Source organism: Oncorhynchus keta, chromosome 6 (genome assembly GCF_023373465.1).
Source record: "Oncorhynchus keta strain PuntledgeMale-10-30-2019 chromosome 6, Oket_V2, whole genome shotgun sequence".
Lineage (NCBI taxonomy): Eukaryota > Metazoa > Chordata > Actinopteri > Salmoniformes > Salmonidae > Oncorhynchus > Oncorhynchus keta.
The window spans coordinates 20,311,051-20,327,691 of NC_068426.1; the positions used below are offsets into that span (position 1 = coordinate 20,311,051).

General features: G+C 43.3%; 1 protein-coding gene across 2 annotated transcripts in view; it reads right to left on the minus strand.

Annotated features, from left to right (window-relative positions):
* Positions 1 to 3,085: 3,085 nt before the first annotated feature.
* LOC118385213 (signal peptide peptidase-like 3) overlaps positions 3,086 to 16,641 on the minus strand; it is a 38,127-nt gene continuing 24,571 nt past the window's right edge. For both annotated transcript variants that reach the window (XM_035772165.2, XM_035772164.2), the window contains exons 10-11: positions 7,588 to 7,697; positions 3,086 to 5,779 (exon numbers count right to left, since the gene is read on the minus strand). In XM_035772165.2, the coding sequence (XP_035628058.1) occupies positions 5,708 to 5,779; positions 7,588 to 7,697 (182 nt within the window). In that variant the 3' untranslated portion in view covers positions 3,086 to 5,707. The remainder of the gene's footprint in view (positions 5,780 to 7,587; positions 7,698 to 16,641) is intronic.

The following is a 16,641-nucleotide window of genomic DNA, read 5'->3' on the forward strand; positions in this document are numbered from 1 at the left end:
TTTCAAACTCCCTTCCTCAGAAAATGTACCTCCCTTCTCCCTCTGCCCTTTAACCTCTCCCAACCCCCATCTACCATCTCTCTTCAGATTCCCTCTCATCAGGAGAAAGGCAAACAACTGTGATGGATAGTCATTGATAATTTCCCACCAAAAAAGGTTAATGGATTCATGTGTGTGGGGGTGGGGTGTTCACCATCTTTTCTCACAGAGCGTAGACCCCACCTCTAGTACTTCGAGTAGACATTCCAGCTGTGTGGGTGGCACTGCCTTTTACAGCATCTCCAACCACCACATGGAGAGGTTCTGAAGCTCAGCAACACAGAAAACACCTACCTCTGTTTCACCAGGCGCTTGGGAGTGTTGATTTGTAACGTAGTTATGGTTGAACAGTGAAGTTGGGCGGGAAGCGTTTGGGCAGTGTTAATGTTCAAAAGTTCATAAAACTGACTAATTGACCAAAGGATAGTAGATAATTTGTCAACAGGAGTAACAAGCAATGCGAGTGATTACTTATTGTTTAGTCAATCCCATTGCATTTGTATCAAAGCAGAAGATGGACATTATACAAGTAATTTTAATCAATAGATTGTTAATTTAATTTATTTTACTGTAATGGTTTGAACAAAAAGGAAATGTTTTGTAACATACACCAGATAGGTGCAGTGAAATGTGTTTTACAGGGTCAGCCATAGTAGTACGGCACACATTGCTCAACTGCACATCATTTTGCTCGGGTATGCAAACCAGCGACCTTTCAGTTACTGGCCCAACGCTCTAAACGCTAGGCTACCTGCCACCCCAAATAGAACAGCTCCAAGTTTAAAATCCCTCTACCCTGTTGCCAAAAAAAAAATCACCAATGGATTGTTGAAGTCTTGTAAGAATGGTATTTTACAAATAAGTAAAACAGCCAACACACCCTATAGCTCTTTGGTGTACACCAACACTGTTTTCCTTCCGCTGGGTAACCTTTTGGAGCAGAGTCCAAAGGATGAAAACTCAACCCCATTAACTGAACTTCAGAGGAATTCTTCACTTTAGATGGGGAATGCACTTAGGGTCAGAGGGCAAAGGGCCAGAAGGGAATCCACCCACGCCCAGGCAGGCTAACCTGATTTAAACAAGCCTGGAATGCCAGGCGTGGAGGGGACGAGAAGAAACCTCTGCCATTTGCATGGGTCACGACCAGCACATGCATGCAAACTTTTACAGTAGGCTATACCAGAGTTGCGTTCTAACAACCATTGTAGGTTTACTCTTGTACCGGAGTTTGCAAAAGTTATGGTAAAGGCAGACAAGACTAAAATGTTATTACTGAACAATAAACATGCTGTCATTGAGTATCATGTTCATCATTCTGTTTTTGACCATAAGTTAACATGAGTGATGTCATTGTCAAAACATGTCTTCTTGGTAGATTGAAAATAATGATTTGGCTGAGAACCTTACTCAAGAGTAAATCAGTTCAATCTACTCAGTGGTTGGCTTGTTCTTGGCCTGCACTTGTACCGGTCTTATGTGAAAGGCACCTCTTCACACAGAACCCTACATTCCAATGGTGGGTTGACTTCTTATTTTAGGACACCCAGCTTGGCGAACTGTGTTCCAGATGCCCTGCTACAATCCCCATGGCCCCGGTGGAATCCTGCCACCTCAGGGCCCTGTAACTGGGGAGAAACCATTGGATGCTCTGGCCAATACGTGACGAGGGGCGGACCCTGAAAATTCAACAGCCCGTCTGTCTCTCTTTCTGCCTTGACCTCACTGACCCTTCCCCACACCCAATGTCCTGGAAGCCCTCTCCCTCCCTGCCCCCTACCACCACATCTCACTCTTTCAGTATGGTCTCTCTCCCTCTCCCACCAGTAGCCTACTCCCTCTACCGCTGTCAAATGGTACCAAATTCACTAGGTGTGATAGCCTTTGTAGTAACTGTCAGAAGTGGGCAGATTGGCTGTGGTTTCAGTAACAAATATTTAGCTTTACATTTCAGCCAGGGGACTGTAATGATAGACGTGTCTTCGGTTAATTCAACCTCAATGTGCACACTGCCCACCACCATCATATTCAGATCTTGGCCAAATTCATTTACAAACAGATTTTCTATAGACAAATTGCAACTTTCCCATTTAGGAAGACAAGTGTAACCGAAACAGTGGTGACTCAGCGGTTTTGCCACCCATCGCAACTCTGGTCCAGTGGCCTTTCACACTGTGCTCTATAAATCCCTTACTCAGCATCTTTGTTGCGACAAGGCAGCCATTTTCCCACAGAAGCTTAAGGCTCCTCCATGCTATAGCTTCCATCAATCCTTTGACATGCAACGGATTCTCTGGTGGACCTAGAGTAGAGCAGAAAAGCATCTTTAGAAAATAGAATGATACTCACCAATTCTGTCAGATGATCCACAGGGGTAAAAAAATAAAAAAAATACTGTAACTTACAGCTTCTTAAAAGGGAAAGCCTTTCAGATCAATGGACACATACAAACCACCTGGTACAACCCAGAACACCCATTTCACCATACAGTGCTTTAAAACCAACATAGCAGACAAGTTCTGCAGTGTTCAAAGTGAAAATATCAGAATAAATGTTTTTTTTTGGGAGGGGTGGGGTTTAAAAATGGGAAGGGCCACTGCATCTCAAACTAATGCGCTTGTGGGAGCCCAAGCAAATTCTTTGTGAAGCATATACATTTGTTGTAATTCACATGCTGTGTGTATGAGGGAGCTATTCATATCAGGCTTGCGCATGTCTAGATTTTCATTTTTCACTATGCCACAGGTATCTGACTTGGACTGTGTCGCTATCCAGTGGTACATCTTGGAATTACAGGATATCTTTAACATAAGGGCATTTGCTCATATTTTCTCATGAGAACACATTTCAACATCTATTCCTCATACAAAAACATATTATTAATATAAACCACCAGTAACATCACAGAGTATGACTTAATAATCAAACATGATCCCCTTTGCCCAATACATGAGCTAGTGTGGAAGAAAGTAATCTATCAAAAGGTCTCCAACTTTCTCCCCCTAAGTTAACAGATAAATAAAATAAGAGATGGACACAGGAGCCGTATAGTTAGAATTATGTTTTATTTACAGCAGAATCCTGACTGAATGGAGGGAAAGGGGGGGGGGAGAGGAACAGGGAGCAGAGAGGGGGTTAAAGGAGATTCAGCTCATTAGGATTCATGTTTCACTAAACAGCTCTTAAATTTATTCAACTTTTAAAAAAAAAATGATAGAATCCATTTCAGCTATAAAGCCCTCTGCTGCAAGGGAGGAAAGAAAAGTATAAGATGGAAAACCTAAAGCTACAGCACTAAGAAAAACAACTCAAACAAGGGGATAAATAGAAAGCCATCTTCCATAAAAAATGAAAACATCTATTTTTTTTCTTCAATTATTCATCACTATGATCATCATCAGTTTTCTTTGCCAAGTCCATAAAGAGGCAGAGGGGACAGGAATGGGGTTGTGGTTACATGTCCATTTATGTTCAGGCTGTCCGACAGTGGTCTGTCCCATAGCCAGACAATGTCCAGGTAATGATCAGCTAGAGTGAAATTGGGGCTAAACGAGTGTTAAAAAAAAAAAAAAAAAAGATTAAAAAAAAAATGTTTATCAGCCAGGTGGCCTGTTTAGTCAGAACTGTTCAGTCAGAACTGTTCAGTCAGAACTGTTCAGTCAGAACTGTTCAGTCAGAACTGTTCAGTCAGAACTGTTCAGTCAGAACTGTTCAGTCAGAACTGTTCAGTCCTCCCGACTCCCTGGCCTTTGTCCATGTAACTTTCCTCTCTGCAGCCTTGCTGGCAAAGCTTAGTGCATTGGTTGGGGCCAGCAGTCTGTTGTTGCAGTCTGAGGAATGACACACACTGTACACTTGACATGCAAGGCCAGAGAACAAACATAAAAAAACAGGTAAAAAAGAAAACTCAAGACAGGAAGCCAGTAAACTGCATTTTCCATTCAAGTCTCTCTCTTCGTCCGACTGTCTCGCTTTCACAAACACTTTCACACACACTTTAATTCCAGTATTGTTTAAGCTATGATCTAACTCAGGGTTTCCCAAAGTTTGTCCTGGGGCCCCTCTGGGTGCACATTTGGTTTTTTTCCCCTAGCACTACAGAGCTGATTCTAATAACCAACTCATCATCAAGCTTTGATTATTTAAAATCAGCTGTGTTGTGCTAGGAGGGAAAAAATCAAAACATGCACCTGTGGGGTTTGGGGGGCCTGATCTAACTGATAAACACCACAAAACTGTGAGAGGAATGACAATCCAAAAACCGTTGGGATACCCAACCTTTGACAGTAAAAACCTAGCTATGGGTTAGCTTTAACCTCAGGGTCCATTGATTACAATCCTTTATTAAGATAAATCCCTCAGAAGGGCAGAGATTTCCTCCCTCAAGGTCCATTACAGACTTTATAGAGGTTATTCTAAACGACCAGGCACACACACACAGAAACAAACAGACACACACCTCCAGGTACAGCCAACGGCAAGTGGAGGGTTAACTTGGTTTTCCCCAATGTCCATTCTGTCACTTGTTGGAGGAAATTTGTTCACAAGTAAACCACTCCTAGCCTTACAGAACCGAGCTGTGGTCCAAGTCAGACCTGCTTAAAAAAAACCTGCGCATGTCCCATCAACCCCCAAATGTCACTCCACAAGTTCTCATTGTCAAGGTCTTTTATACCTGTCCTGGATCCAAAACATAATTAAATTGTTCATAATAATGAAATAACACAGTCTCGCATACTATGCACTCACACACACACACACACACACACACACACACACACACACACACACACACACACACACGATACCCAAATACTTGTGTACACATATATATACAAAGAGAGATGCTTCCCCCCGCAATAGTAGGGACACATTCACAATTTATAATGCATCATTTCTGTATATGCCAAGAATAAAATCTTTTCTAAATAAAATACCTGTATCTGTGATGGGGCAGCGAATGACGGAAGGTGAGAGTTTGTTAGAGAGGGGTAGGATGTTGAGGATAAAGAGGAGAGGTGTTCAGGGGACAGAGGGGGTAGATGGCGGGCAGAGAAACGGATGGAGGGAGCGACTGATGAACCGTTGCTGTTCCTTCTCTCTCTCCCTCTCCGATAGGCTGCTGGTCCTGTGCGCGGATGTCATTTTCCTGCCTAGTGGAAGCAGCAGTTCTGCCTACTCTCCTATCCTCCTCCACAGTTCATTCCAGAATAATAACAATAATTGTAATGAAGATGCTAAAAAAAGCCTCAGTCACATCCCACACCCAGTAGTCCATATAGGGGGACGCCTGGCCTTGGAGTCCAGTAGAGTCGGGGAGATACACAGATGAGAGGGGTGGTAGTAAAACAGAAAGACCAAGAGCAAAAGGAGAGAGGGAGAGGCCTGACAAAATGAAATGAGCCATGGCAAGGGAGGTGGGTGAGGGAAGGAAAAGTAGGAAAGAGAGGAAAACAGGAAGCAATGAGGAGTTGTGTCTGGCAATGAGGTCCACACACTGGTGTCCATATGTGAGGTCTGCTGCTCAGAGGATGGGTGGAAAGAATGAACTAGTGATGAGGACGAGGCCTCTCTTCAGTGTGCGCTCTCCCTCTCACTCCCTTTCTCTCAGGGCAGGGGGTAGGTGTCCCTGGTCCTGCCCACGCTGGCTGTGTGTTCCCAGGGTGCATCATACCTCCAGGAAGCGGGAGCTGCTGGCCTTCGTGTGGAAAGGCTCTGACCACATACGCCGCAGGTCTCCCTGTAGGACACACCACAGGGTTAGCTTCCCTGTTAGTACTGGTCTCTCATTTAGTATCACACCACTCCTTTCCTCACCCACAGATATTACCTAGAGGCCCACTAACAGTGGTGCGACAAACGTGTTAGACCCACTGGCATGGAGGATTCCTTACCACATCATATTAGGCAGGGCAAACCAATTTTAGTGTTTTCTAGTGTAACATTTTTGGACTCATTAAGCAGATTTTACCTGATTAAGTACAATACCATTGGAAATGAATGTTGAATTTATATTCCTAACACTTAAGTTGAAAATTATGCTGTCGCTGTTTCCTGTTGAGAAGACATTTTGATAAATAGCCCAATGTCAAAACAAAGTTTCAAAGTGTCCAAATCAATAAACAATATGCAGAAACAGTCCGGTAACAATGTTAAGCTTGAGGCTGAGATTAACTCAACGTTATTGACCGCCGATTGGCAGTTCCAAACTCTGCCAGAGACCAGGAATTCCACATGGGTTGTGTGCACAGGGTACACTAAATTACAAGGGTTGCAGCCAAGGGTGGAAGCCTTAGAGCGAACTGGAAAATAAAACACAGTTGCCAAAGCTACAAAAAAGCTAAATGAGATCTGAAAATAACTAGGTAAGATACCAAACAGAGAAAGTGGTGTGGAACCTTCCTCTGTTTTCTTTCCTCAAATAACTCAGCAGAACAGTCTTTGTTTCGGAGAAGTTCTTAGATTTGACGATGAGATCGCAGCAGACACTGATTACCAAAACCACAAGTGATGCATTTTGATTGAAGAGGAACACCAACCCGCTAACTGTAACAACACTTTTCTTGTTAATGACTTGCATGGATATCAGGGTGAAATCAATAGAACCGGGAGCAAACGTTTGGGGTGTAGCTCGGTTTAAAATAACACTATTCAAAGGCCACATGGAAACTTGGAATAACCTATACATGGTTGGTTAGATGAGAACTTGTAGAAGGCTCATTTCTATATATTGGAATGGTGGATTGTTTTGATTTTGGCAGGCTGCCATCCCGAAAAAGGGAGCGGGAAACACTTTTTCTGTTAGTTAACTTAAACGAACCACGACACAGCATAAGATAAACAGTCACAATTGCATTAACTCCGTTTCAGCCCAAGCCCGGCACGTGTGAATAAAATCAATGGTTCAAAACCAAATCTGTTTTAAGCAATCAATCTTGTCATTGTGATGACTATAAACTTTTAAACTAACATCACCAATCTGAGGTAAAAAGGATGTGAAATGCCACTATATTCTATGGGGCGAAAATGCAAACTTGGGTAAGGTAGTAACAAATTGTCCACATTAGGGAAATTTGCGCAATATAAAATATGGCAAAATAATTCTAGATGTCAATTTACGATGATAGTAGATGTTGCCCACTCACAAAATACTGCAACAATGACATCACTCATTTAACCATTTAGATTTAAAAAATGCTCTGTCCGCATAACCGGGCGCTCTGTGGCATCCCTAATAATACCCTCTACATCCACTTATGTCCTCATCCATTACTTCTGGGTCCCTGGCCTGGTATCCCATCTGCCTAGATCCTGGATTACTCCTCCTCTACCACTTAACACTGCTTCTATCGGTTCATCTCAGTCCCGTCTCCCTCCCTCTGGGTCAGTATTCAGTCAAAACACATTTACACAAAACACTTGAGTCATATAAAATGATTCCCCAGCAGTCCTGCCATTTTGACTGATCTCTTAACCTACTTATGACTGACTCCATATCTCCCAGCCCATCACACCCCTCTCCCCCTTATCAAGCCTCCCAATATGTACCTTCAGGTAGGCCATGGTGAGTAGAGGCAGCAGGGTGAAGGGCACCAGGTAGAGCAGGGCAGGCTGAGCCGCACGGTGGATCCTGGAGGCCACAGTGGCAGTCAGCAGGCCTGGAGGGAACAGAGACAGGTCAGAAACACTCCAGTCAAACTTCCAGGGGTTAAAGTGCAAAAAAAAAAAGAAAAAGAGTTAACCTCCCCTTTAATGTAAGATGTAAGTCATGACCATTACACTTTTAGGGAAAGAGGATAATTTGTACATGTATTAAACTGCGAGTTTGGCCAATTCCAGTCACCTTGCTTAGTTTTTTAAAAAATATTTTAAAAATATATTTTTATATTGAAGGACTGAGAAGCTCAGTCCTGGTGACTGGTGACCTCTTAAAAGCTCCAAAATATATTGGGGGAGAAAAAAATGTACCTAAAAATGATTTGAACAGGGGCGCTGGTGAGCAGCAACATGTGAAGACGTGTTTTCTCAGTGCTCCGATCCAGGGCGAACAATTTACTATTAATACTTGACCAACACCTCCCCAGTGTTCATTTTGTAACATTTAATTTGGAATCATAAAATGTTGAGACAACAAAGGCCACAGGCCACAAAGGAGCAGGCCTCTGCTCAAGCCTCAGGCTCACCTGACACAGACTTTGATCCCCCTGACCAAGCCATGGTAATGGCAGCTATCATTAAATCTGACTGTGCTGGCTAAGGTGGAGTCATTATCCACTGACCTATCTGCACAAATAGCTATTCTCGCCACGAGGTCAGCATAAAGACTCCGTTAACGAAGACCTGGTGAGACATGACACCAGTCTGAATAGCCTGGAAGATGGCGCAAATACTTACTCCAACATAGTGGTGACACTGAAAGAACAAGTCACCCGGCTATCATCAGATGTCGTCTAACTCACTTCCAAGATTGAGGACCCCGAGAACAGAGCGCCAGGGGAACGGTCGCATTTTCGGCTGGGAGAGGGACTCGAGACCGTAGGCGGAATGCGACCTACCCTGTCCATAGCTAAACTGCTACAGGAAATTCTAGGCCTCGATTATGCCCCCACCCTTAACCGTGCGCACAGAAGCATACAGTCCACACCAAAGAATGGGGAACCGCCCAGACCCATAGTAGTTCAATTCCACTACCTTCAGGAGACGTTTTCTGTAAGGCAGCGCGAGCGGCTCCCATCACGCACTACAGACAGAATGTTGGCATTTACCCGGACTACACGGCGGCAGTCACAAAGAAGAGGTCAGCCTTCAACGAGGTGAGGGGGCTCCTACACCGCTGCCTGGACACCAAGTGCGGCATTCTTTACCAGCTGTCCTGAAGATCACTACTCCCTCCGGCAAGCAGAAGACATTCTTAGACCCAACCAAGGGCAAAGAATACATTGTTTACACACTAACACCCACAGGAGGACAGGCAGCATAATACTAACTAGCCATTGTGGGCTCATACCGTGACCCTGCACTAGCCGTGCTAACGTAACCACGGACCAACGCAACCACGGACCAACTAGTGAATTTATATCTTGATTGAAACGTGCCTCCACCCTGCTGCCAAAAATGACAATTATTAATCCAGTAACATAACATTATAAACAATTATGGTATGTATATGGTGACATGTTCTCACAAGGACAATATAGTTTGAATACAATTTTATTTACAGTACATGGCACAATTAGCTTTCATCAACTAGTTGCGGCTGTACAGCGACGGTGCTTGGTGGAGCGGTAATAATTAGCCTAGTCGCTACCTAAGGCTAGCCACTGAGCTCTCTTTCCATGCCTTAATAGGGTACCCTACTAACATACTGTGAGCGTGTTTAATACATATACCTACAACTCCCTTTTTTATATATTGTTTTACTATCCTTCAAATATGCATATTGCATAAGATACCTTGGATGGCTGAGGTGGTTGCCTCCAGAATCCCCTTTCCTAGGCGTACACTTGATTATGTTCGCCCTGGATTGAGCTCTACTGAGGTTCAGTTTAACATGGTAGTATTTTGCTCTCGTCTAGAAGAGGTAGATGCAGCCTTCCAAAAGGAGGAAGACCAGCATAGGGGTCCAAGGTTTTCTGGGTATTTTGCTGTTTTAAGCCGTTTATTTTCTTTATATTTTATTACTCAGCTTTCAGAACATTGGTCATGTGATCGTACTAAAAATTTGATGAACACAGAGAGAAAGCTGGCAAGTTGTTCTCACCAGCTTCGACAATCCGCTGCTAGCAGCACCATAACTGAAATCTGTATTGCAACAGATTTAACTTCTACCAATCCCAAAGAAATAAACAATCAATTGAAGCAATTCTATTCTGCCCTTGACTCGCCAGAGGCTCTTCATGACATCTCGTACGCATGCATTTCAAGACAGACAATCAGGACATCCCCTGTCGCAATTCGCCTGTAGCATCAGTACTGTGGCACTCACAGAAAATATCTTTGCAGTTTTGGAAACGTCAGAGTGTTTTCTTTCCAAAGCTGTCAATTATATGCATAGTCAAGCATCTTTTTGTGACAAAATATTGCGCTTAAAACGGGCACGTTTTTTTAATCCAATAATGAAATTAGCGCCCCCATAGGTTGAAGAGGTTAACATCTAATACCAGCGTCACAGATTGACACGGAATTCCAGTTTTGGCATAGGAACGGTGTGGTGTTTTTGTGTGACCTATTTGTTGAGAACACATTAATCTCATTCCATACTCTGAGGGTTGACCATAATATTCCCAATACACACTTTAGATACCTGCAAACTCGCAGCTTTGCCCAAAAACATGTCCCTTCATTTCCACTCGAGCTTACTAAGTGTCCAGTCGAGAGGTGCTTAGATCTTAACCTTTATCTGATGGGCACAATCTCCAGATTATACGACATAATACAGAACATTAATCTGCCTTCCTTTGCAAATACAACATCTGCATGGGAGCAAGACATAGGTGACGAGCTACTAAATGATATATGGCAACAAAGTATTAGGCGTATCCACACATCATTTTGGATAAGGTATGGGCTTATTCAGTTTAAGGTTTTGCACCGTCTCCATTAGTCAAATGACAGATTGGCAAAAATATACTCAAATGTTGACCAAGTGCTTGAGATGCCGCCTGAGTCCAGCAACTGTGGGACATGTTTTGGTCATGCCAATCTAATCTTTGAGTGGCATTCGAGACCCCATTTGAGGCACTCTCACATGTGTATTACAACTGTTAGCCCCAACTTGGTCACTGCCATTTTTGGGGTACTTCCCCCAGACCAGAGTGCTACCATGCATCAGACATATGCGATAGAATTTGCCTCGCTGCTAGCTCGCCGCCTTGTCCTCTTTCACTGGAAGTCTGCAAAGCCGGCCTCCTTTAAGCAGTGGGTTAAGGAGGTGATCTCTGCCTCTGGAGAAGGTTAGGTACATTGTGCTTGGGTCCCAACCAAAGTTAGACTTAACCTGGGTCCATTGATACAACACGTGGAGAGCCTGTCTTTTACTTAGTGTAACTTGCATAGTTTGGTAAGCAGTCATGTCTGTTCTACTGGCCATTTGTGCTCCTCCCCATTGTTTTTGTTTCCATTACTGTTTGTTTCGGGTTTTCTTTCTTATTTAACATACTTTTATAGATGCCTTGGTGGGTGGTTTGGAGGGAGGGGATGAATGGGAGAATGAGGGGTTGTACTGTTTTTGTTGTATCTGAAAAAGTATTAAAAATATATTTAAGAATATTTTAACATATTGGACCATGCATAAAGCCCACTGTTTCCCAACCCTGGTCCCCGAGCACCCCCAACATTACACATTTGTAATGTAACCATGGACAAGCACGTCTGAACTTATAAACCAATCATCAGGCCCTCAGTGAGCTGAATGAGGCATAGTCTATTGTCAGATGTGCTATTAGCAATAAGCATCCTCACCTGCAGCCCAACCGATGAAGCATAGTGGCTACAAAATGTTACATAGGCTGAAACATGGGGTTTGTCAATCCTGAAAGTTATTATTTTTAATAATAATTATTCTACCATAGATATACATAATTACTCATTATTGTTATGTTTATTACAAAGCATGGCATTGCCCTTTTAAGACTCCATTGTCCCCTTTGAGCAATGTTACGTAGCGATGGGCATTCCGAGTCTTATCTGTGAGGCGGACCATTTGGCTCCATTCATCTAAAAAAAAGAGCCGTACACTTTGCTCCCAAACAGCTCTTTATTCAGTAATGCTTAGAAAATTGACCTAAAACCATTAAGATTTTTTTTTTATATCTAATTTAAAGCCTTGAATATTGCCTAACACGTCAGATTATGAAATGTGAGTTCAAATACATTATTACCTGACGAGATCAGATGGCCTGCAAAACCCCCCCAAAAATAAAGTATGGACTAAAGAAAAGTGCGTGGACTAGAATAAGGCGCTCTCCTCACTATATTGCTCCTGCACTGAGGAATTACCATCTTCAGAGAACACTTTTATAAATATTCTGCAGATAAATCGACGTCTGGAGCCCAAAAAGCAATAGAAATAGCATGCAAATCAAGGAGCCAAATGAACGGCTCTTTCACATATGCGATTCGGTTCCCAATATTCACCAAAAAGAGCTACTACAGTCATGGCCAAAAGTTGAGAATGACGCAAATATTAATTTCCACAAAGTTTGCTGCTTCAGTGTCTTTAGATATTTTTGTCAGATGTTACTATGGAATACTGAAGTATAATTACAAGCATTTAAGTGTCAAAGGCTTTTATTGACAATTGCATGAAGTTGATGCAAAGAGTCAATATTTGCAGTGTTGACCCTTCTTTTTCAAGACCTCTGCAATCCACCCTGGCATGCTGTCAATTAACTTCTGGGCAACATCCTGACTGATGGCAGCCCATTATTGCATAATCAATACATGTAGTTTGTCAGAATTTGTGGGTTTATGTTTGTCCACCCGCCTCGAAGATTGACCACAAATTCACAAATGGGATTAAGGTCTGGGGCGTATCCTGGCCAGGGACCCAAAATATTGATGTTTTGTTCCGAGTCACTTAGTTATCACTTTTGCCGTATGGCAAGGTGCTCTATCATGCTGGAAAAGGCATTGTTCGTCACCAAACTGTTCCTGGATGTGTTGGTACTATTCTTTATTCATGACTGTGTTCCTAGGCAAAATTGTGAGTGAGCCCACTCCCTTGGCTGAGAAGCAACCCCACACATGAATGGTCTCAGGATGCTTCACTGTTGGCATGAAACAGGACTGATGGTTGCGCTCACTTTGTCTTCTCCGGACAAGCTTTTTTTCCAGATGCCCCAAACAATCGGAAAGGGAATTCAGAGAAAATGACTTTACCCCAGTCCTCAGCAGCCCAATCCCTGTACCCTTTTCAGAATATCAGTCTGTCCCTGATGTTTTTCCTGGAGAGAAGTGGCTTCTTTGCGACCCTTCTTGACACCAAGCCATCCTCCAAAAGTCTTTGCCTAACTTTGCGTGCAGATGCACTTACACCTGCCTGCTGCCATTCCTGAACAAGCACCGTACAGGTGGTGCCCCAATTCCGCAGCTGAATCAACGTTAGGAGAAGGTCCTGGCACTTGCTGGACTTTCTTGGGCGCCCTGAAGCCTTCTTCACAACAATTGAACTGCTCTCCTTGAAGTTCTTGATGATCTGATAAATGGTTGACTTAGGTGTAATCTTACTGGCAGCAATATCCTTGCCTGTGAAGACTTTTTTGTGCAAAGCAATGATGACGGCACGTGTTTCCTTGCAGGTACCCATGGTTGACAGAGGAAGAACAATGATTCCAAATACCACCCTCCTTTCGAAGCTTCCAGTCTGTTGTTCAAACTCAATCAGCATGACAGAGTTAACGCCAGCCTTACCTCATCAACACTCAAACCTGTGTTAATGAGAGAATCAATGACATGTCAGCTGGTCCTTTTGTGGCAGTGCTGAAATGCAGTGAAAATGTTTTTGGGGGATTCAGGTCATTTGCATGGCAAAGAGGGACTTTGCAATTAATTGCAATTCATCTGATCACTTCATAACATTCTGGAGTATATGCAAATTGCCATCATACAAACTGAGGCAGCAGACTGAAAATGAATGTCATTCTCAAAATATTTGGCCACGACTGTACTGTTGTGCAGCTGCACCTAAATCATGCTTGAAACACTGGTTGTAATTGAATTTGTTAAATGATGCCACTCGTGTAATTGAAGGACTAATTAAGAAAGTGGTAGCAATGGAAAACTGTCCCCCCCTATTTTTTATATTTTTTTTACTAAAAGCCAAAACAGCGTTCTAAAGTATTTTTGCATTAAAAATTGATGTGCATTGACTGCTTGTAAGAAAACATGTTACCCTCCCTATGACTCTTGCAACCTGAATGCATCTCAAAAGGAATATTTATCTGGCATGGAACACACAAGGCAACCAGGTAAATAGTTAAACTATTCTATGGGGTTTCCTGATTTTGTTCTAATAACATTACATGGCAAAAAATATGAGCACTGGAAAGTTGCATCCATACCTGAATGTTAAAGTATAGGCTTTGAATGACTGACAGCAGCTACAACAGGCTACACACTACTGTTTGAGTTGAGCTCTGCGATTGTGCGCATGATAAGACTTTAATTCTCTTCATCTGAACATCGGTGTGTCAGCAACAATCATGCATGTCAATTCAGTGCACACAGCTTAACAGAGAAAATACTATTTGAGAATTCATTTAATTGCCATTATAAAGTGGGTGGTTTAAGCCCTGAATGCTGATTGGCTGAAAACATTTACTGCTCTAATTATGTGGGTAACCACATAAGGCACATCAGGTGTTTGTGGTATATTTCTAAGGGCTGTATCCTTAGCCGTGGTATATTGGCCATATACCACAACCCCTTGGGCCTTATTGCTTAAATATACACTGCAAGTACAAAACATTAGGAACACTTTCCTACTATTGAGATGCACCACTTTTGCCTTCGGAACAGCCTCAAAATCATCAGGGTATGGACTCTACAAGTGTCGAAGGCGTTCCACAGGGATACTGGCCCATGTTGACTCCAATGCTTCCCACAGTTTTGTCAAATTGGCTGGTAGAGGATCTCTTCGCTGAATAGTTTATTCTCTCTCATCCCACAGATGCTCAATTGGATTAAGATCTGGTGACTGGGCAGGCCACTGCAGTAAAACTGAATTCACTGTCATGTATGTGGAACCATTCCTGGACAATCCTAGACTTGTGTCAGAGCATTATCCTCATGAAAAAAAATATATTTGCAGATGGATACACTACTGCCATAAAATGCACCTGATTCACAATGATGTTCCGATATCCTGTGGCATTCAAACATTTCTCCACTTTTAACAAGGGGCCCAATGTGTGCCATGAAAACACACCATGATGGATACGTGTGGTTCTTTATACCATACAAACTATCACGGATTACAAAGGGAATACCAGCCGCGAGCTGCCCAGTGACGGGAGCCTACCAGACAAGCAAAATGCCTTATGCTTGCATCAAGGCAAGCAACACTGAACTATGTATGAGAGCACCATCTGTTCCAGACGACTGAGTGACCATGCTCTCCATAGCCAATGCGAGTAAGCCATTTAAACAGGTTAACATTCACAAGGCTGCAGGGCCAGATGGACTACTAGGACTCAGAGCATTCGCTGACCAGCTGGTAAGTGTCTTCACTGACATTGTCAAGCTCTTCCTGACCCAGTCTGTAAAAACTACATGTTTCAGAGTCCACCATAGTCCTTCGCCCAATAATGCCAAGGAAACACACTACCGCCCCATAGTAAATTACTACCGCCCCATAGCACTCACATCTGTACCCATGAAATGCTTTGAAAGGCTGGTCACTCCACAATGCCCTTACCCACCTGGACAAAAGGAACACCTACGTTAGAATGCTGTTCATTGACTACAGCTCTGCGTTCAACACCATAGTGCCCTCAAAGCTCATCACTAAGCTAAGGACCCTGGGACTAAACACCTCCCTCTAGAACTGGATATTGGAATTCCTGATGGGTTGCCCCCAGGTGGTGAGGGTAGGCACATCTGCCACACTGACCCTCAACACGGGGGCCCCTCAGGAGTGCGTGCTTAGTCCCCACGACTTCAACATTATTAAGTTTGCCAACTACACGACAGTGGTAGGCCTGATCACAGACGACAAGATTGACCTCCTCCCTATAGGCTGACACGTGGCAGTGTGGTGCCAGGACAACAGCAACCTCTTTGTCAATGTGAGCAAGACAAAGGAGCTGATAATGGACTACAGGAAAGGGCGACTACGCACCCACACACATAGTCAGGGCTGTAGAGAGCGAGTCGAGAGCTTCAACTTCCTTGGTGTCCACATCACTAAGGAACTATCATGGTCCAAACACACCAAAACATTTAAGAGAGCACGACAACGCCTATTCCTCCTAGGGAGGCTGAACAGATTTGGCACGGGAACTCAGACACTCAAAAAGTTATACATCTGTACCAGAGAGCATCCTGACCTGTTGCATCACCGCTTGGTATAGGAAATGCTCAGCTAGGCGCTACAGAGGGTAGTGTACGGCCCAGTACATCACTGGGGCCTAAATCTCATAATATTTTTCACAATTCACTGTATGACGTTATTTGACGTTTTGAAAAATAAAAAGTTCTTAAATAAGCTTAAATTCTAAATACAAGTAATCCAGGACTCTTGGGTGGCAACTAAACTGACAAGTCATTTCAATGGGGCTCTCTATTCTGATTTAACGGTATAACACAATCTAACATATATATTGGCACGACAGCCGTATTGCAGGTCTATCCCAAAGCCCTTGCTTGGAAGTATACTTCACCAGACCGCTAAGAACCTTGCCCTCAGCTAGGCCAAGGTGGTGAAACATGGCAGTGATGACACCATAGGCCTTGTGGATCTCTGCACCAGACAGGATGCTTTTGCCAGCATACTTGGGGTCCAACGTGTACAATGCGGAGTGTATGGGCTTCAGGCAGAAGTCTTCACACTTTTTGATGTATTTCAGAACTGCAGTTTCCTCTGCTTGGAGCAACAGTGAAGTG